General features: G+C 40.2%; 1 protein-coding gene across 3 annotated transcripts in view; it reads left to right on the top strand.

Moving 5' to 3' along the window:
- Positions 1-21,763, top strand: part of rapgef6 (Rap guanine nucleotide exchange factor (GEF) 6) — a 144,519-nt gene that overhangs the window by 83,703 nt on the left and 39,053 nt on the right. For all 3 annotated transcript variants that reach the window (XM_086179483.1, XM_086179485.1, XM_086179486.1), the window contains 6 exons: positions 10,318-10,449; positions 15,081-15,261; positions 16,969-17,105; positions 18,969-19,127; positions 20,138-20,290; positions 21,516-21,680. In XM_086179483.1, coding sequence (XP_086035609.1) covers positions 10,318-10,449; positions 15,081-15,261; positions 16,969-17,105; positions 18,969-19,127; positions 20,138-20,290; positions 21,516-21,680 — 927 coding nt within the window. The remainder of the gene's footprint in view (positions 1-10,317; positions 10,450-15,080; positions 15,262-16,968; positions 17,106-18,968; positions 19,128-20,137; positions 20,291-21,515; positions 21,681-21,763) is intronic.

The following is a 21,763-nucleotide window of genomic DNA, read 5'->3' as shown; positions in this document are numbered from 1 at the left end:
ATCCAGAGACAAGCTCAGAATGTCTAGCTTAACAAAAATGTATCCATTGTTTGACCTGATAACCCTCCTGATACATCAAACATCAAGCATTTTGTATACTAAACATTAAATAGTTTTATCACTTGCCACCCAAATATCCCCAACCATGTGTTGAAGGAAGTAGAAGAGGAGAGAACATTTCTTACTAAAACATCCACTACTTTCTGGCAGTAACGACAGTCTGTTACCTGCTGCCACACTCGTACACACAAACCTTCTGTATCTGCCAAATGGAAGAAATTTCCACTCGGGCCTGGTTATAAGACCGTCAGTCCTCCAGAGAGGAATACTTGACTGTGCAGGGCTGCTGACCCACGCTAATTACCTTCTTCACTGTATAAGCCGTTAGAGGTCTAAATGAGTGGTTAAGACTGTCTGGGATGAATGAGCTGGTTGCCAATTTAGGGCCATTACCCTGCGAGAAATTCCAGACCAAAATTTTATTTCATGTCAATATATATTTAAAATTATTGCATGAAAAGTTTGAGGAGGGGGAAAAAAAAAACAACCTTTTTTTAAGGATTCAACAGCTCCTTTTATTTTTAAATCGCATTGTTTCTGTAGTAATTAAACAGGGATTAAACGGAGATTCTGCCCATAAACATTCATTTCTCATGGTGTGAACATGATTTAAATTTGAGTCAGACTTTAATTAATGGTAATTAAGAGTTTGTTTCCTCTAACAAATTAAATAGGAGTTTTTAGGACTGTAAGCACAAAGTCCAGGTCCTGGGTATGACTTGTGACTTGTGTTTTCTTTGTGTCTTCAGAGTCTGGTCTCTACAAAATTTTTAGAGCCATCTCAAAATTTTAGACTTAAAACGTATTTATGTTTTGTTTGTGGAAAAATACGAATCGTTGACACGATTCCAGTGAAACATGAGTAATAAGACCACAATTGTGAGTCACTACTCATTCACAATAGCAGCCTTTTGCCACGATCTTTGAAGCTGACACACACGTCATGTACATGGTCCTTTGTCTGGGGCTTTTGGTAATGCATTAATGGGTGTAGGATTCATTCAACTTGAAGTGGAGCAAAGTAACATCACACACGCTCACTCTCGCTCTCTGCATCCTCTTTCTTTCCATCTCCATTGGTTCCCCCTGTTTATCCTTTCCTATTTGTGTCTTCCTCCCTGCGTCTGCTTCCTTCATCACTCTGAGACAACTGGGGCAAAAGTCACGGGCCTTTGGCAGTGCTGGTGACAGTGCCATTCAGCATCACGTCTGTCACCATACTGGCGCTGAACACTGTGGAAACTGCCAACTAATGGCTGTTTATCCACTGCTGATGCTTGCCAGCAAACATCTATCCATATGAAAATCTCACTGGTTAATGAATGTTGAACCTTATACCTCACAAATCAGCACCTGTCAAATCAATGGCTGCATTCAATTTTTCTTAAATTGGATTAAAAATGTGTTTAAGTGAGTTTCAAGGTAGTGTGTTACTGTACAGAATCCCCATCTAGACATTGTAGACAGCCTCCTCTCAGGTTCACGTCTCTTTCTTTATAATTTTGTCAAGAGCTCTTCTCTAGGTTTAATCTTGGTATTAAGGCAAAGATGAGGTTAATGGAAAACCATTAAGGTCACAGCTTGCTGGCTTACTGTACCCATGACAAAAATGCTGCTTGACACACAAGTTTATGGTGTCCCAATAGAAGAAGTAGATATGACTGAAAAGAACATACAACATTTAACATAACACAATGTCAAAATATTGTGTTGTGTAGAAATGTAGAGCCTCATAGGATAATTAAACATAAATATGTCAAGTGACCAAAATCAAGCCAGGACGTGCTGACATTTTACAATGGATTTATTTAACGATGTCAATATGAAAATTCCTCTTTGTGATCTTCACATTTTATTTACTGAAATACCGTACGCCAATTTTTCTTTCTTTCCAAAAACATTGGAAAAGCCAATAAATCACATATTTATCAGCTTATGTCGTCAGTTGATGAACACCATTCCAGAAGGAGGCTACCAGGGGGAGCAGAATGTGTGTGTTGCTGAAAGTGTTTGAGTTCTTGGTTTTGTGTGCGCGAAGTCTTGCTCGTTTCCTCATGTGGTCCCCTGCAAACTTTGCCTGCTCTCCTTCCCTCCCACTCCCTCACCCTGCTCTCTGTGGCATGTCTGCCACTGCAGTTGTCACCTCCAATTCCAACTTCAATTCATTACATCTCCCCTTGCCCCAGCTGACACACACACATGCACACGCACATGAACACGCTCAGTGCCAGAGATATGTTATTCTGAACTGAGGTAGAATTGGATTCTTAGGAGAATATTTGAGACTTTTTTTTATCTTCATCCATGGTATCTATTCACTTTATCCTCATTCTGCTCCTCATTTTCAGTCCTATATCTGTTATATGCTCTGCCCCGGTTACACACTCTCTCACACAGTGAATCCAGACCCATTCATATGCTACGCTCTACCCTTCTCACTGTCTCATCTCTCACTCTTTCATATAGATGCTCTCTCTTCTCTCTCATGCACTTCAGGTCCCTCTCCCCAACTCCATCTGTCTACTGTATCTTAATCCAGCCGTCTGTAGATTTACCAGTAATAGAATGGAGGAGCATGGCTTTGTGATTCAATGAGTTTGGCTTATTGAGTGGAGACCAGAAAGGCTGGCATTTCGTATGTAGTGTTCTCCAAATGTGTGCTTGAGGGTTAGCACGACTCTGTGTTGTGTGTTCATCTATTCGGGTGTTTCCACTTACATGTTATGCTTTTAAAAATGTGTTTACTTTTGTGCAAATGCATTATCTTTTTAAATACTTTCCGATCTGTATTGCTCATGAGTTTGTGCACTTCCCATAACTATTCGTCTCTTACAACATTACATGAAAGCAACCCAAAAGTGGCCTCGATTGATCAAAGCTTTTTACAGCACTACATGTCTAAGTCTGTGGAGCGTGCGCGCGTGCATGCTTGCATGTGTGTGTGCGTGCGTGTGTCATTCCAGACATCAGAGCCCATGTTTTCACCGTGGCTAGTCTGATCCAACTTCTCACAATCATCCCCTCCCAGCTCCCTTTGATGCAAAACTGCATGTTGGAGCAGAATTTTTCCTGCAGGAGAGAGAAAAAAAAAACACTTTTTTCATTTTTTTTTTCCCAGGAAGAGGCAGAAAGATGTGAAGGCCAAAGGAAATAAAATTGGAATACCAACTACTAACACTAATAATAACTAATACCATGAATAAAAAACAGTAGAGCGGAGGCTGTGATGAGGGATTGAAGCGTTGGACATAGACTGGAGACTGAGGTAATAACCTGGAGAATCAAAGGGAAGATGCGGGATGGGTCGGATGGAGATGCACAGAGAGATAAGCTCAGAGAAATAAGAGCAGATTCTGACCTCATTAGTCCTGTGAGACTATCTATTGTTGCTGTGTGTGCACAGATGAGCTGCTGCTGTCTGCGATGTGGTTTCTGATCAAACAACCTGCTTTAGAGCCAACAACCTGTTGTGACAGCTGTTATAAGTAAATGTTAGAGGCTAAAGGTTCCTTTTTTAATGTGTATTTGTGTTTTTTTTTTCTCTTGAGGAAAAAAAACAACCTTTAAACTTATATTTTTCTAAAGCATATTAAAACCTTGTCATTACTTGCAGTTTGCAGTTATTTAATCGGATGACACGACTCAAAACGTGGATGGAAAAACTACACCTATATATAATATAAATAATTCATATATAGGCATACAAGAAATGCCATATACTGTAATTTGATGAGTGATGACTGTGTTACTCAGGGGCAGAACTCAGGCAGTTTGTCACTGCTGACATCTACAGGCCGCCTGTGTTCATGTCAGATGGCCTGTCAGTGACCTTACTGTCCATTTCCAGGCCTGTATTGACTCAGCTGTGGGGGTTTGTGTTGGGACTTTAGGATAGGCAAATTTCTAAAAAAAAAAAAAAAAAAAAAGACTCAACTGTTATTATTTCATGAACCTGAACAGCATTTATACACATTCCATAGATCCATAATATATTGGTTACTGGGTGATTACTTCTTAGATTGAAGGTCCAGTCACAGGAAAGAAAAACCAGCTCAAACAGAGATGCCGCGTGAACAATCTTCTACTTTGAACGCCTGTACTGTTATGCTTCTACTTGGTGTCTGTTTAGTGAATATTAACTCTATAATCTCTCTCCCTCTGTAATTTGACAGTCTATAAATATTCATGCTGCGCTGCACCAATGTTATTAGAAACCACTTTAATTATTATCTTGATCAAGATTCATCATCCCTGTCTCATTTTCTTCATTTACCTACCTGCATCATTTGTGCTCTCCCTTATTCGTCTCAGTCTATTCTTGCTCTGTATGTTCTCAGTTCACTTTCTTCTTTATTTTTGACACTCCATTTCCTCTTCCTTTTTTATGAACTGTCTGTCTGTGGAGATTTCTCTCCATCTCTTAGTCATTCAGTGATGCTTCAAGTGTGCCCTGCCATTTTGATATTGAATGTTGTCTTTGCAACCGAATGAAACATTTGCCAAAACTTTATAGTATGTAACGTCATGGTGCCTTCTGGTCTCAAACAATTCATGACTAATGTGCTTGAAACCTCCTCCATGACTTCAGGTTTCTTCAATTTCTCTTCAAAATGACCTGCAACGTATAGCAATGATTATCCCAGCTCTAAAGTGCCCTCTCCAAACACAGTGTCTTGTCCTGTCTGATGCCAAATGGCTGATCTGGCCTTTACAGCTCATTTAGTCACTGAGGAAGTAGGCGGAACTGAGTACTCGGCTAGTTAATCTCATTGTTAAAATTGGATGCAATGAGTGAGACGGAGTTAGGTTTTATAGAAGAGGGAACAAGTAGATTGCACCCTAATATGTTGTGACTGGCTTGTTTTACTTTCCGGGACTTGAGTCGTTCTGCAAGAAGAGGATTGTAATGTTTGTAAGAAAATCTAGAGGGGCCACTTTAAAGTCAGTTAAGGTGCTTTTCTCCATAGTTGATGAATGGGTGGATGGAAGCATTTTTGCATGATATGAACTATTTGACACAGTTGTCTGGTTTCTATCAGCACATTTTGAAGTATCACTTTAGAAAAGGTTGACGTAAATAGGGAGATTTGAGGGGGGGAGGGAAAATTTACAAAACCAATATTGGCAGGTAATTGTTTTCCTTTTTTTCTGAAATACAGTAAATGTGAAAAAAAGAGGAGATGGAAACTTTAATTTTAATAGATCAGACGTAGTGAATCTGTATCGCACATGACAGTTCAGTCTTCATTGGTATTCCCGAATTTTGCCATCATCTCTGGACAGTATGTACAATACTTCAGAATTACTGCAACTGTACTCCAACAGAATATTCTGCATATCTCAAAGACCTCTCTCTATTTTTCCTGATAGACATTTCTTTTTTCCATGTTTATTGCAGCCCCAGCCTTCTGTATTGTTGCCTGTACCACCATTCTCTTGCAGCATTATGTAGCCTGTTGTATTTGCTCCACACCAAATGAAAACGCAGTTTTGTTTGTGTTGTGGCCTTTGACGATATTAGATATTTGGATCAGTTATTGTATGAATTATGAATTGAATTAAGAGCCTTTATTTATTCAGGAGAGTCAATTGAGGGCAAGCTCTCTATTTCAACGGAGCCCTGATTACAACATACAATCAGAAAAATTGACAGCCATCATAAGAAATTACAGCACATGAATAAGAAAAGGCACAATAAAAAAACTCAGAAAAAAAATCCTATGAACAATGTAAGATATAAGTATTGTGACCATTTATTGAAGTGAAAAACACCTTGGAACATTTTGTTAAATCCCACTGAGAGACAAAAACCAACCAGCAGGCGTGGGTGAATCCATAACCTGCGTAGAAGCATTAACAGTAATATAATTTGCATATAGTGACATTTCAAAATGAGCATGTCTACATCTCTCATTGCAGTATAGAGCCCAGCCCCCGAGTTCTTTGTTCCTGATAGTAAGTGATTATTCATATAGACTGGGAGTTCTGACAGATCCTCTTGGACTGAATCTGATCGATCACATATGGATAGACGATGAATCATATTCCATGAGTTAATCAGACTTAATCGCTGTAGTGAAATCTTTGGGTGTGTGACGGTGACATAACATTTACAGTCTGCCCGCTCCTTCCATGATTGCGCCTCTGTGTTGTCATAATGGAATCGTACAGCTGAAGGAACCTGCCACATTCATATTTCATCTCCTAACTCTCATCCTTAATGCATGAGGAGAATGGGAGACCCCCTCTACCACCCCACCCCCTTGCTTGGCCCGCCAAGAGAGGAAAAAGAAAGGGATTAGAGCAGGATTAAGTATGTGGTGTGGATAGAAGCTATGAGTCCTCCACAATTATTCCCTCCCTCTTCCTTCCTTCCATCGTTGACACAAACACACAAACCCCTCCCCCTCATCCTCCTTTCTTTACTTACCCTACATTTTTCCTTGGCACCTTTTAGAAACTTACTGTTCTCTTCTCAAAAAACCTAAAATAAACACGGTTAGATCACCATCCGGGATTCTGTAATATGAATCAGAACCACACACGGGTTCAGAACTTCTTAAATGGATGATGTTGGAAAGTTTGCTCTTGAACTCTGCCAGTTTTTCAGACTCATCAGTTAGCAGTGATGACATGTAGAGACAGACTGACGTATGGGGCTGCCAATATTATCCTCCACCACTGGCTCTGAAACTTCTCAATTCACCTCCTGAATTTTTTTTTGACAAATTGTTGGCCTAAGTTTTCTACAGATGTCATTTTTAGCAGTGCTGTAGTGTCTGTGAGGTAGCCAAGTGTGACGTCACAGCTGCTTCATAAATATCCGGCTAATTTCCAACTAAATATCAAGCTTTCACAATAGATCACTACATATTTTTGTAGAATAAAACAATTTGTTTTCTTTTGTGAATTTATGAAGCAGTCTCAACAATTTGTGTTAAAATACAACGGGGAAAAGAGAAAATGAAATATCATCATAAAAATGAGTACACATTTCACACAATCAAGGCTTATTTTTGCCTGTCAAAGAAAATAACTCTGGTTTGTAGTCCTTTTTTGAAATTGTATTATATTATCATCCTCATTTATTTTGTGTCTGAGTATTCGTCTTATATTTTAGTTAGACTCCCCAAACTGAAAGACTCAGCATCAATGAACTAAATATCTCTCAGGTTTATAGTGAAATCGTATTGTGACATGGAGTGAAACCTCACAAGCAAACACCCTGACCTTATCCTCGCCTGCTGTGCCACCAAGTTGTAGGATTATTGCCGTTACCTAAAACCTACAGAACTTGACTAAAGTCCTGAGGACCTGGAGACAGTTCAATTTGGGCCCCTTTTGTCTTTAAGAACATTTAATTGCCATTGAACCAAGTTTATTTTGGTGAAATAACTCTGTTTTAGGACCAAAGGAGAGCAGAGACGGCAAAGAAAAGAGCAGGGTAAAGAACATAGCAGGGTTGTGAGCTGAGCTCATGCTACGCTCCATTTAAAGCCAAAATACTTCACCATGTGAAAATGTTGTGCCAAGTTCTTCACTCGCCTTTTAAATCTCTCTAGCAAGTTGTTTTGTTTTTTGGGGGGGGAGTTTTTTTGTTTTTTTTATTTTTTTATTTTTTACCTAAACTTCTATGTAACATTTTCTATGAGCTTGACAAGAAGGACAATTTCCCAATCAATTATATATGTGTGTGTTGGCGTGGGGTTTTCTCTGATTGGCTAAGCTGCCTGATACATTAGTTTCTGGCTGCACTGATGGAGAGGAGCTAGTATATTTAAAGGATGCAACTTCATCATCGCTGCCTGATAACTGCTCCATCACACAGAAATCAATAAGTATTTAACTGTGATGAAATTAACTCTCACTCTGAGTCCTCATCTCCCCTTTTCTCTCTCTGTCTGTTCTCATTCACTCACTCTAATGTTGACGAGTCGGTCAACAGTAGGCAGCATTGACTCAGAGGAGAAACTGTGCTGCGACGCGTGTGTGTGTGTTTGTGTGTGCGCGCGTGTGCGCACAATTGTGTGTGTTTTAGCCAATAACACCACATTAGAAGTTACCTTTGGTTCGATATGAACAATGCATCACACTGCTGTACTTAATGAAAAATGGATTTCACTTAAACGCACCGCCAGTAATGACTTAAACCTTCTATAAGAGACCTTAGACTCGTGTGTGTGTGTGTGTGTGTGTGTGTGTGTGAATGGTAGTGTAGCAAACTCTGGAATCAAAAACATGAAGTTAAAGTGTTGCTAATGCGCTTTTACCACCTTGAGTGACAGAAGGATGCATTAATATTTCATTGATATACTATATTAATATAGGGATGTGTGTGTGACATAGAGGGAAGGCAGCAGATGCATTAATATTTCAACTCAAACCTGGGAAGGGGTTTGTGAGTGTGTTTTTAATCTGAGTTGTAATTCTGCAAAGGACTGAAAAAAGTCAATATTCAGACATAATAAATCTTTGGTGAGTGAAAAACTAACCATCATAACCAGGAACCCCCCCCCCCTTCTTTTTTCTTATTTCATCAGTGTTTCAAACACAACATACAAGGCCCTTATTTTTTTTTTCTTTCCTTGAATTCATGGCGTACATTAAGAACAGGCCATTGGACTTTTTGAACTCCACCCCTCTCGACTTTGTTTCCCTGTGGGGTTAAGGAACGGGGGGCATTAAGTGCTGATGGGGTTGCACAGCACCACAGGCCGATTAGAGAAGAGTAAAGAGGGGGCAGCACCCCCAGACTAAGCGTCTTTAATATTGCATGTTGGTAGGCACCGCCGTTCGTGACAGCCGCAGCTAGCTTCAGTTGTGCTTGTTGCAGTTTTTGCATGTACGACTGTGTGTGAGAGTGTGTACGGGTGTGTTTGGATGGCCCGTGGGGTCATGGAGGAGGTATGCTGTAGGTTAGCTCGGTGTCGCAGGAGGACATCTTCTCTGACACTGCCACAATCCAAACTGGTAAGATTTGAGGATTTTTTTTTCTCCCTAGAGCAGAGGTTGGCTCCAAGACTGTTTAATTTCTCTACCTGCCCAATAAATACTAATGAAACCTAATTGCTTGGCTTTAATAGGAAGCCATTTTTTTCAACACTCATTACCTTGCATTCTCATTAACAGAAGACCAATTCTTTTCTCTGCTGGACAACAGAGAACCTGTCCAGCTTTATTTTGGTCTATTTTGGGGTAAAATGCTGAGTTGTACTGTGTTTGACCTGCTAGGAGAAAGTAGTTGAAGGTGCCTTATACTTAAAACCTTGAATATGTGTCCATCATTCAGTGTTGCATCTGTCAGTCTGTCAAGCAGAAGAGGCAGATGGTATGTCTGTTTTACACTTCAGATTAGAAGGACTTTATCCAAAAATAGTAGTTTGCCTTTCAAGTACAAACAAGTAGTCTTTTTGAGCTCATGGAAAAAAGGCTTGCCTGCATTACTTCCACTACGACTTCTACTTCTGACTCCAGAAAGCAGAAAAAGCCAGCCACTGATATAAAGCTTGAAGGTAATTGCAGCTGATGGCTAACAACAATTAAAAAAAGGCCCAAAGATGTTTTAATCCAGCAACCGAACTGCAACTCTTTTGTTTGGCCAACTTGAACGAGTGCAAGCAAGAAGGTATAACTGAATGCACCAGCATGTCGTACTTGCGTGTGTGTGACTGTGTGTGTGTCTGTGTGTGTGCGTGCACAGTAGAAGTTGACTTTTGTAGTCAGTACTCTACAAAAGTGCCATATGATGTAAATGCATGTATTATTACATGAAAGCACTGTAATGTATATCAAAGCACTCAGTTCATTTACAGCCTGCATCATGTTGTGGATTAGAGAAGACTGATTATGGTATACCACCAATATATGTTACTTTCCTCACCTGCTCACACACTCCAGATGAAAATGTTTGTCTTTCCCATCAGCACGCTGGCGTGTTCGTGTGTTCAATGTCTGTGACACAGATGGATTCTATCAGTGGCCTATTTTAACTTTGTGTAATTTCACTTTCTTTATTTCAGACTTATGTGTGTGTGTGTGTACTGAACAGTCATATCCAGGATTTTCTGTTTTTTTTTAAGTCAACCTGTCCAACCCTCCTTTGTGTCCATCAGAAATGAATTGGACTTTTTGTGTGTGTGTGTGTGTGTGTGTGTGTGTGTGTGTGTGTGTTGGGGGGGCTGAGTGTGTTTATGGCTGTGGTCTTCTATGTTTACTTCTGTTTAACCACTTTTTTTTTCTTTCTGTCTCTCTGAACAGCTTCCTCCTGACCTCAATAAGATGCACCTAACAGACCACGCCCATCAGCAGGTGATGCACATGCCTCCCAGCCAATCAGGATGCAGCATTGCCAGCGACTCGGGGAGCAGCAGCTTGTCTGATATCTACCAGGTTGGGTTCCTCACTTTATTTTTAACTTGTTGGCTTGTTTTTTTTATATCTTATGGAGTAATTCTTAACCATAAAAGTTAATTTTTGAATATTTATGCAATGTAGCATATGCAAAATCCAACTTGGGTTTCTCTCACCGATCACAGTGCACAGTCATCCGGTCGTTTGCACAAGTATAGTTGGTGAATTCTCCCCAGCTTGATGAAAGTCTACCTGTAGCATCTCTGCCACCCCCCTACTCCTCTCCACCCTTATAATCCTAAGTGTCTATCTAATTATTGTGCTCCAGTTGTGCGTCCTGGTGATTTGTCCCCTGAGTAGCTCCTGCTGCGGAGGAAAGGTCACATGCAGGAAATGAACTTAACCTTTCAAGCTCAGTCTATATGTGTTAGAGATATAGATGCTCTAGCATTGAGACAAGCGGCGCTCGGTTTTACAAGTCAGTGTGAGGGGATAACATCTCTAGAGAACTACTTCCTCACACTGCTGGAAAACACCAAAGCTCTTATATTGTCCCAGTTACCCCACTGCCGCCAGGTGAAGAGCTCTTGGCGAAGACATTTAACTTAATGAGTACAGGGGCAGCCGTCTTTTGCAGCTTTGGGGGAGACGGGTGATGGTAATCGCAGTAAAGTCGTGGGTCCTTGGTGCTGCAGCTCACTATCCCCCCTTGATGAAGACAGTGTTATAAGGAGACAAGATGGACTGGCACTAGCTGGTTCAGTGCTCAAGCTAAATTGATTCCCTTGCAAAGGCAAACACACTCTGTTACTGGAAATAATGAAAACCAGTGGACCTTTGAAACAGTCTCTTTTTAAAGTACAGTCATTTAGAACAATGGCTTTGACCCCTGCACTCCTCCCTGACATTTGCTTTTAATGTCAGCAATTCAAGAAGCTTAATCCGCTCGCCTTCATTGCAATCACTTTGCCTAATGCACACAGTGTAAAATGTTAAACGCAAATTTAAAAGTATTATTGCCGGACGGGGAGGTCATTATATTTTAATATCTGTGCTTGTATGAGCTTCACCTTTATGTGACATTTCTGAGCTTTCAACAAGTCTGGGAATTTTGGAGTTAAATGGCTCCCTTGAATTCAGGGTATTTTAATTTTTTGCGAATCAATAATCCATAAAGTGTACATGACAAGCCTGTCATCTCATCCTTTTAATCCCTTAGCTCTCCTAATCCCCCCTCTTTACACAGAAACTTGTAAGAAATCCCAGAACCTTTCAATATTACCTCTCAGCTGTGAGTGTTATTGTGTGTGTGTGTGCATGCAGAAACCTGCAAGGGACAAACTAATGGCTTACAATTTAATGAGAAGGTGTGATCAATGGGTGCTAGTGGCTGTATAACTAATGAGCAGCCTTCGTTTCATTCAGTGCCACTGTTTATTTGTTAACTTCACAAGAATACCAAATTGAAAGTTTTCAAATCACATGATTAGATTCTGTGATTATATTCTAAATTTTACACAGACTTCCCTGAAACAAAGAAGTAAGTTGAACATGGAAGAGAAATAAAAGTTAACAGACAACTGAAGCTGATAATCCCTAAATCCATCCTTCCATATTAGTGTATTTAGCAGGGCTAAAGATGTATATACGCTTAAAAAAGAAGAGCTCTCTGCTTTTGAAGACACTAAAGAAACTGGAATAGTGTGCTTAGCGATATTCCACTCAAGTTTTCTGGCCCTGATCCCAGTCCTTTATTGACATCCTTTAATATTGAGCATCTGACAAGTCTGATCCTGGACATGTTGCATTAAAGTGCAACTGGCACATTTGCATTAGTCTTACGGAGGGATGTGACCTCACAAGGGGTCGACTACAGACTCAGAATCTCAATCTCTCAGCAATCACATCAGTCTGTTTACAGTATTAGCATCAGTTAGTGCAACCTGATGTGCCGCTGTTAATCAGTGACGGTCAGAGTGGCTAAAATGAGCGACTTTTGAGTAATTTGTACATTGCTTCTTGATGCCAGTGAGAAAACTTTAATTAATAAGTTTATATTTAGTGAACTACAATTTCGGGGGTCTTATTCACCCACATCTGCATTCACGCACCTCCAATTTCCCTCCTGAATACAAGGAAAATGCTCATAACATAGGATACTACACCAGAAAGCTCAGGTATGTAGAGCACTCCAGAGTAAACTGGAGCATACTTAGATCCTCTATGTTTCAGCAGATACTGATCATGGATTACTGTTAAACCTGATGTGTTTGGTATCATGAGCCAAAACATGAACTTGTGTGTAGCGCCACATATATTTTAATGCAAAACTTTTGACATAGGGATAAACCTGGCGCAGCATATACTCTCCAATCTCTCAACCAGCTGTGCTTCAGTGGTTTAGAAGCTAACAATAACTAAGAGTTACTTGAAACTGTGATATTTGAGGGGGATTTTCAATAAATCACAACTAAAGTGGCCTCATTCAGTTATTTTAGCCTCTTTAAATCCCACCCGTCGCACTATCTGCAACAACCTGTCCTCCCTCCTCAGCCCGTCTGCGAGTGTTTGCAGATTGATGTAAATCAGGTCAGATTGGGTCAGGGGTTTGGCACAGAGACCTGATCTCTTCAGCCAGCGATTAGAAATGAATCACACCAGTCTGATCTCATCAGCTTTTCATGGATCGGTTCAATGTGTTTGTTTACAGCTATCTAGTCTATCTGGCTGGGCTTCAGCTGTTACTGCAAAAGGACAGGTCTGCTTTGGGCTTCAACATCCCTTTCTCTTTGCTGGAAGGAGTACACTGTCTTCCTTCTATCACTCCACTCATTCCCTCCACTCTTTCCCTCTTTTACACCTTTCGTGTCAGCCGCCCTTAATTCTTTTATAACTGTCTGTCTTCTATTCTTTTTTTGTTCCTCCTTTATGTCATCTCTTGGCTTCAGTTCTTCCTTCATTTTTCTCTTTTCTTTCTCTGTTATACTGCCACAGCACTATCAATTTAGTGGTGGGCAGATCAGTAGGACAAGTCGATGTCTCTCCTCTTTTAGAAATCTGCTCCTGACTGCAACTTGTTTTTTGAGCCAGGAATCGAACTAAAACGTCATGTCCTGCGCAGTAAATGAACTGGGCCCTCAAAAACAAACAGAAACCCCCAAGAAATGGCAGTGGCAGTGGCCAAGGAGTTAAGAGGAGAAGGGAACAAATAGGTCATTGTGTTTGGACTGTATAACTGTTGTTTGTCATTACTGCAGGAGTTTAAATTGAAGGCTCCATTTACATAATAATTAACCAGTCTAACAACTTAGTCAGCCTGGCAATTTGTTCCTGTATTTGCTCCCTGAGGTATTATAATGAAAACATCTTTGGCCTTTGTCTTGTTCTTCAAGTTGTTTTCTGGTCTGATGGTACCATAACACCCCTTTTCTCCAAGACACACAGCGTATCAGAGGTGAATGGAGAAACAGATGAATTTGATTGACCTAACAGATGAGAAAATATAAAACGATGTAAGAGAAAACAGTTCCCTTTCAATTGGAAATTTCTTGCCTTATTTTTTTCCATGTGCATCATGCTTTTATTAAATACTGTAAATCTGATGAGGAACAGAGCTGTTGTGTTTCAAAAGTTCTCCAAATAGCTTGTTCAAACAAATTTATGAAAAAAGATATGGACCTACACCTGAACTCTCAGGAGACCTCAGTACCTTGTTTGAGAGAAACCAATAAAACTTTGGCAATGTATCAAATTTCTATAGAACTGAATAATTAATTTGCATTGTTGGTAAAGGATTCTATGGAGTAGTGTGAGAGGGAGTAAATACCTTTTTCCCACCAGCAAATACAGTGTTTCCTGTCCATATCTCCTGTATTTTGTTCAGATTTACTGTCTTGAGGATAATGCCATTTGGTGGAAGACATACTGTTCCAAGAAATGCCAGTTTGATACGAGACAAGGCCTTAGCAGAGACCCTCTAGCAATTATTTCCCCCTTGTGAACTAAAGCCATACACATAAAACCATACATTTACAGTGCACTCCCCTTTTACCTCGTAAAGAAGACAAATACAGAAAGAAAAAGCAAATCCTCCACCAGGTTTCCTCACATAAATACATTAAAAATTCATGGGAAAACAGACAATGATATAAAAAATCTGGCTCATTCTGCTTGATGAATCTCTTTGTTTTTAGGCCCACAGCACCTGCAACAGCTAACAGATGGCCTTGCAATGCTGCCACCACCACTAGAGAGCTCCTCTTTTCACCTCTAGGTTGATGGTTCAATTCCCAAATGACCTGAAAGCCCTTATGCCTCTTAGAAACCTACCCTGCCAACCATCTGTCTGCACTGCACAGGGGACATAGGAATGATTACTGCTGGATTTAAATACTTGGCAGTTCTCTTTTCTCTCGTTTATCACATTGTATCAGGTGGAGCTTCTCATTCTGAGGTTACTCTAATGTTTTTATTCTTTAAAACCCAGACACAGAGAAAGAATAATGTTGTAAATGCTTGCTGATTTTAGTTTTTACAGTCTGACCTCCAATGCTCATTATTAACTACTCAATAACACAATGATTTATTGAATTCCAGCTAGAATTACTATTATGAAATGCATTAGATTCTGTTTTTTAATTGGTAAAAATGTCTGTTTTCTTATTTTTCAGGCCACGGAGAGTGAACTCGGAGATGTGGATCTGTCAGGTCTCCCAGAGGCTCCCGTGGACAGCGAGGAAGAGGAGGAGGAAGACGAGGATCTGGAAAGAGCTTCAGACACTCTTCTGGGCCGAGACCTAGTTCGAGAGTGTCTTGAAAAAGATCCGGCCGACCGCAATGATGATGACATTGGTTAGTTTAACTAAGAAATATCTATCTTTCTTCAAGTCAACATTAACTCTTGAAATATCATATCAAGATTTTATATATATATATATATATATATATATATATATATATATATATATATATATATATATATATATATATAGTATATCATGGTTCTCTTCAACAACATATGAATAGGCTTTAATAAACAAATGAATTTCATACTTAACCCTGAAACAAAATTATCACTTACATGTCACCTCTCAGTTTCCGTATTTGGACATCATTTTCATATGATTTACAGCCTTCACAAATACTGTTTATCACTCAGTGAGTACACACTAATGCTCCTCCCATAAAAAGACCCCTCACAGTGGTCATTAAAGGCCAGCGCCCTTCCAGTGTTTTTTTTCTAAGCAGGCAATCAGAGCTACAACCTCATTAGCGGAACCTGATGGGGTCCCGGAGAAGAAGGTGACCACATCAGAGTGCTGAGAGAGACTGTAAAGGTCTGGCTTGCTGTGTGCCTGCCGTGGGGGGCTGGCCTTCTCAGGGTCTTCAGACCTGTTACACTTGTTTAGAGGAAATGAGTTCAGTGGAAGCTCAGTTCTTCAAATTTGAATTATCCTCTGCAGAAAGTAAATGTTTAAAGACTAATGACTTCAGCTGCAGTTGCTGCTTTTTAAATGAGATTTCATAACAATTGTCTTTTGTTAAATTTTAATTTAACAGTTCAATGGGTGCGTCCCGACCAAATTATCATTAATGAATATTCTTTTCAGTTGGTTTTCAAAAGTGGTTATGTTTTAACAAATGTTTAACTTTATTATTACAGTAATTATATTAAAAAAGGAGCACAACCTTATAATTGATGCCATTACTGCCAGAGTGAAAACAATGCCAGCTGTGATTGTGATATTCAGTGCTCACGATACTGAATATTAACTTTACCATTTTGGGTTTTCCCTCAACTGACAAGCTCCCAACCATCACATAACTTGTTAAAACACCAAGAATTGAATGAGAAGACTATGAATGCTGGATCCAGGACCAAAGAAAAGAAGGAAAGGGAGGAAATGAGTAAGATGATAACAGCCTGAGGAGTGAAAGAGAGTCGCGGAGTCAGGCTACATCATGTTCTGATTGGAGCTGGGTCACTCTGTTCTCAACATCCCAGGCAGACAGAAGATCAGTAGGGAAGTTGCAGGGTGTGGATGTTTTTCAGTAGGCATGAAAATCTGACAAAAGACTGATGGTTTGCATTCATCTGGACCATTATTTTTATTTTTTTATTTTATATTTTTATCAATGTGGTCATTTAAATTGAGTCAATGGGTGAGAACAGATAAGATTTAGTCATTTTTGAGCCACATTTGTGATTTTGCATTCTGTATTTCAATTCTAGTTTTTGTTTTGATTCATATCAGATTCCAAACTTCTAGAAAAACAGAAGTAGATGAGGGACAAAATGTAAATGCTGAAAAATCACATTTTTATGCTTTCTGTAAATACATTGATTATTGCAGTCCTGGTTATATAGTTTGCTTATAACCTCTTAAATGTCACTTATTTGTTTTAGAAGTAATGCCACTGTGAGTGGAAAATCAATGTGTTTTACCTGCAAACTGTAAAGCAACGCTGGAGATGGAGAGAGAGAGAATGAACATTATTCGTTTTGTCTCTTTCCTCTCTTCTAATATTTACCCACCTAAATTGTCTTTTCCCAAATAGAGCAACTGCTGGAGTTCATGCACCAGTTGCCTGCCTTTGCCAATATGACAATGTCTGTGCGGAGGGACTTGTGTAGCGTCATGGTGTTTGAGGTGGTGGAGCAGGCCGGCACAGTCATTCTGCACGACAAACAGGAGGTAGGAACAAACGAATCATTCACAGAAACCCAGAAAAAGTCTTTAGAAAGTTTATAAATCATTGTTCTGAACGTAAAGCTTTAGAAAGTATTGAAGTATTGTTTTTTTCTTTCATCGTGGATGTTATCTTTGCACGTTGCTGACATCGCATATTTATTGTACGAGGTTTTGTGATAAACTGTCAGAGTCAAAAGAGAAATAAGTTTGGATATCATCTGTATAAAAACACAAACTGTTGTGCTTGTGAAATGCCTGATTTGGAGATGGCACGTATATGGAAACCGAAGGCTCAAGGTCAGAGCCCTGAAGCACTCCATGGGGCAAATGCGAACCAAAGGAAAGCAATAATTTTCTATTTTGAAAAAAGGAATTAAACTATACCTGAATAAATTAGATTACAAACAGTATAGTTCAGCACAAGGTACATTTTTCATGGATTTCTGAAGCTCTACAGCAGAATAACTTTTTGCTGTGGCCTGAAATAACCTAAACCCACTCTGATGATTCTTTCTTGTGCATCTCGGTTACGAATTAGAGATGCATTGTGTTAATCTCGCCGGAACTATTTGATAGATTGAAATAAATTTGGTCAGGAACATTCATGCTCTCTACAGGATAGCATTATATACCTCAGTCAGAGTGGAGGAAGTCAGTGATGGTGGGATGTGTATACAGGACAGATGTCAGCAAGTATGATTCTACATTAGCGTGACATGAGGGGGAATGTGGGCAGATAGAAGCTACTAGATATGGAAGAAGCTGCTGATGGGAATAGGCACGAGCACACAGGAACACAAAGAGATGAAGGTGTAAAAGAACAAACACAGGTGTTAAATCATGTTTGCATACATTGTCACCATCCTTCTGAGATGTGAAAAGTTACAGCAGAGTTAAAGCCTAGGCATTCACTTGCACTGCTACCCAGCTACCAAATTAAGTTACAAGAGAGCCAAGCATTATGTCATGACTATTTGGTTTCACACAGCCGCATTAGAACTGACAGGGTGATGAATTGCAAAGCTTACCTGCCAAGGTGGAGAGGACAAGAATCAACATCAGCAGGACAGAACCACTTAAATGCGTCTTTTGAGAAGAATACGCAGTTAGGCAATGAGCATCGTTTGTGTTTCCGTACAATGTTTAGACAGTTGTCTCTTCGTGTACTCATGTTGAAGGTCAAAGAGAAGCACTTGGCTCTGCTCACAACTGCTAAAGGACTGAGCAGGTGAAAGGAAAATAGGAGTCTGAAAGTGGTCTAAATAGGCTAAAAAGTTAGATGAAGTGCTTCAGAAAAGAAGTGAAAGAAGGAGTCAACAAGGCATTCTAGAGAGGGGTGACACCCAACTTGTTTCTTTGCTGGGTTCCATTAATATTCAAGAAATAAAAGAAAATACCCTCTCATTGTGTGCAATATATCAGTAGGTTATTATCTCACTTAACTGTAGCATTTGCTTAGGAAATTGAGGCCACCTGGAAGAGTTGCTTTAAGAATGGGGGATATTGAGAGGCAGCAAGAGAACTGGAGATTTGCTGGGTGAAAAACTTGAAAGAGTATGAAAACGCAACAAGGGGGAAATTTCAGTTACAGTTGTTGAGGGAGCCCAGGGCATGTTCAACCTCACTCCAGCCGCTTGTACTCGGGGTGAACGGCTTGTTATTTCATGCCCTCCGGCTCAGATGCTGCCAGAGAGTCACAACCCTTCTTCACCCCCATCACTCACGAAATTCCAATTATACTCACAGTTGTCCAAATGTAAGTTAGTAATATAGTGAAGAGGAGATGTAGACCATCATTAGTATTGACAGTAAGTATTCTGCAGAACAAACCTGTTTGATGATCCTGATGATGTCGTCTGTCTGCAGCTGGACCTCTGGTATGTAATCCTGAATGGGGCCGTGGAGATCAGCCACCCTGAGGGGAGAACGGAGACTTTTTGTATGGGCAACAGTTTCGGCATCTCGCCCTCACTGAATAAACAGTACATGAACGGAGAGGTTCGAACCAAAGGAGACGACTGCCAGGTACAGCAGATGAACAAAGACAAGCAAATATTGAACTCAATAATTACTGAACCGCGGGAAAAAACACAAGAGGTTGAACCGAGAGGCTGTGACAAGTGTATTTTTGTAAGATTTACCAATATTCCCTTTGGGAGATTGATAATTGAAGCATAACAATCATTTTTTTCAATTACTGGTTCATCTTTTTTGAGTTACGCTGTGCAACATGAAGGAATATGTTTTCTTTTCATTCCTACAATACTTCAGTTTATCATGCAAAATCTGAATTTTGATTTTATGTCTTTTGACTGGTAAAGAGGTCTGCAACCATAAATAAATCTATGTCCACTTTTACCTTCACCATTTGTTTTAAAAGCTGATTACTAGGAAAGTCAAATGCACTGAATAAGTGTTAATTTTACTCTGACCACTCATCAGTTCAATCACAAGCTTATTGTCCATACATTTACATATATACAGTATATACACATTCACACAGAAAGCCAGTCTAATTATTGAGCTGTGATGTGATCCACAAGTTAAGAAAGATAAAAGAGGCCCAGTCTTTATCTGTCTCTCTGTCATACTCTGCTCAGTTCCTCCACTGTACATATCATTTCCTGTCTTCAGACACAGAGGAAGTTGCAGAGGTAGAGCTTAGCAAGCCAAATGCAGAAATTGATGATTTAGTCAAGGGAAGCAAAGCAAGTGTCAGAGTATCTTTTCTGCTCGAAATGACTAAAGGGGAAGTTTAGTTCTTGTGTCAAGAGGATACTTCTGTGAAATGGCTAGTTGAGAAGATTTTGGATCATCATAGGTACCTATATTCAGCCTTGTTTACTGGAGTTTAGAATAGTGTGAGGAACAGTGCGGTTGGACCTTCCTCTCTTCATCCGTCCATCCCTCCCATGCATCTCTCTACCCGCCCTCATGCTTCTCCTGTGTTACTGTCTGAGTACCCGACCGTGGTGCGGAGCAATGCTATGCTCTACAGCAAGTTCACCCGCTGTCCCCATGTCATCCTCGACCAGTTCGTCTGCATCGCCCAGGAGGACTACTGGCGCATCCTCAACCATGTGGAGAAGAACACACACAAAGTGGAGGAGGAAGGAGAGATTGTTATGGTGAAGGAACACCGCGAGCTTGACCGTAGCGGGACAAGGAAGGGACATATTGTCATCAAGGTTAGTGATTTTTCAAGCTGCAAGAAGGAATTATTCTTGTCCTCTTGGTGTTTTCCAAGTACCTTAACCAGTCAAGTAACACATAATTACTCTTCCTACAAAATTTGAAACCCCTGTGGTTGGAAAAGTAGTGATGCAGGAATACATGGGTTCAAACACAAGGTCACGCATGGGTTCAAACATGAGGTCATGCCAGACAGTTATTTGTTTGAGACCTTCCTGGACCTGTTATCACATAAAAGAACATAACCTAAACACTAAAGGGAAGGACACCTGGGAGATTTAATGTACAAGGTTATGGTTACTTAACTAGGCTAATTAGCATGGTTCATCCCGCCTTGGATTGATTTGCGTACCAAGTCATTATAAATCGACCATGCTATCACTGCACTTTCATCCATGCAGCAGCTCAATGTTCGTGGTGGATGTTAAGAGGCACCACTGGCACAATTGGTGTTTGCCGGAGCAATTTTTTGCTCACTACATTGCAGCGGGCTCCAAGGCTTTTTGATCTGTTTCCTGAGCCTCTAGAGGCAGCCAGGTATTGATCTTATAATGGGCCTGAATGATTCTCTTGGCTGCTGAAGGCTCTCAACTCCTAAACACATCCAGTAGAGATAAGTCAATTCACAAGTGCGGGCATTTACGCTTCTGTTTTTGGCTTTGTTCTTTTTGTGTCAGACATGAGAGGTTATGGCTTTCTAGTTTCTGTTCCCTGTCAGATGAATCGTTTCCCCCAGAAACTTCAGTTCTGATGACACTGACAAATCTGCTGAAAACGGAAGAGTGGTATTGTTTGTTTCCTGGACATTGTATATGTGCTGCTTATGAATAAAAGATGTAGACATGGATATTCAGACATTACTTGTACTAAAAGTCTTACAAATCAACAACAGTAGTACATCAGCAGTGACAAACAGATGGTGTGTTTATAAAAGAGCTATTGTGTGTGTGCGTGTGTGTTTAGGAGTGTGTGTCTTTGTTTTATTGATGTATGACTGACAGCTCTGTTCAATAGCTGCATCTTTATGGTTTATGTCCTTGTCACTATTATGATTAATGTCGACATAATTCATTTCAATTTGCATTTGCTTATGGACTTGCTTGCGTCTGTCTGTGTTTGTGCTCGTGTGTGATGTCTACACTTGTGTGTCTGTATAGATTATCTGTGTCCTTGTACGAGTGTGCAGTATGTACCTTATTTTTCTTTTTTTTTCTACCTTAGGGCACCCCGGAGCGTCTGATCATGCACCTGGTGGAGGAACCATCAGTGGTAGACCCCACCTATATTGAAGACTTCCTGCTGACCTACAGGACCTTCTTGTCAAGTCCCATGGAGGTTGGCAAGAAACTGCTGGACTGGTTCCAGATGGACAGCCTCCGAGACACAGTAAGTGTGTGTGTGGGTGTTTGTTCAGTCCATCAGTCCTGGTGTGTGCAGGGTGAGACCCTCACAAATGACAGCTGTAATTG

The sequence above is a fragment of the Aulostomus chinensis genome, chromosome 15 (genome assembly GCF_037954235.1).
Source record: "Aulostomus chinensis isolate RoL2024-O1b breed Wild chromosome 15, RoL_Achi_v1.0, whole genome shotgun sequence".
In the NCBI taxonomy this organism is placed as follows: Eukaryota; Metazoa; Chordata; class Actinopteri; order Syngnathiformes; family Aulostomidae; genus Aulostomus; species Aulostomus chinensis.
The sequence above is the reverse complement of the archived record's forward strand: the minus strand, read 5'-3'. Positions and strand labels throughout refer to the sequence as shown.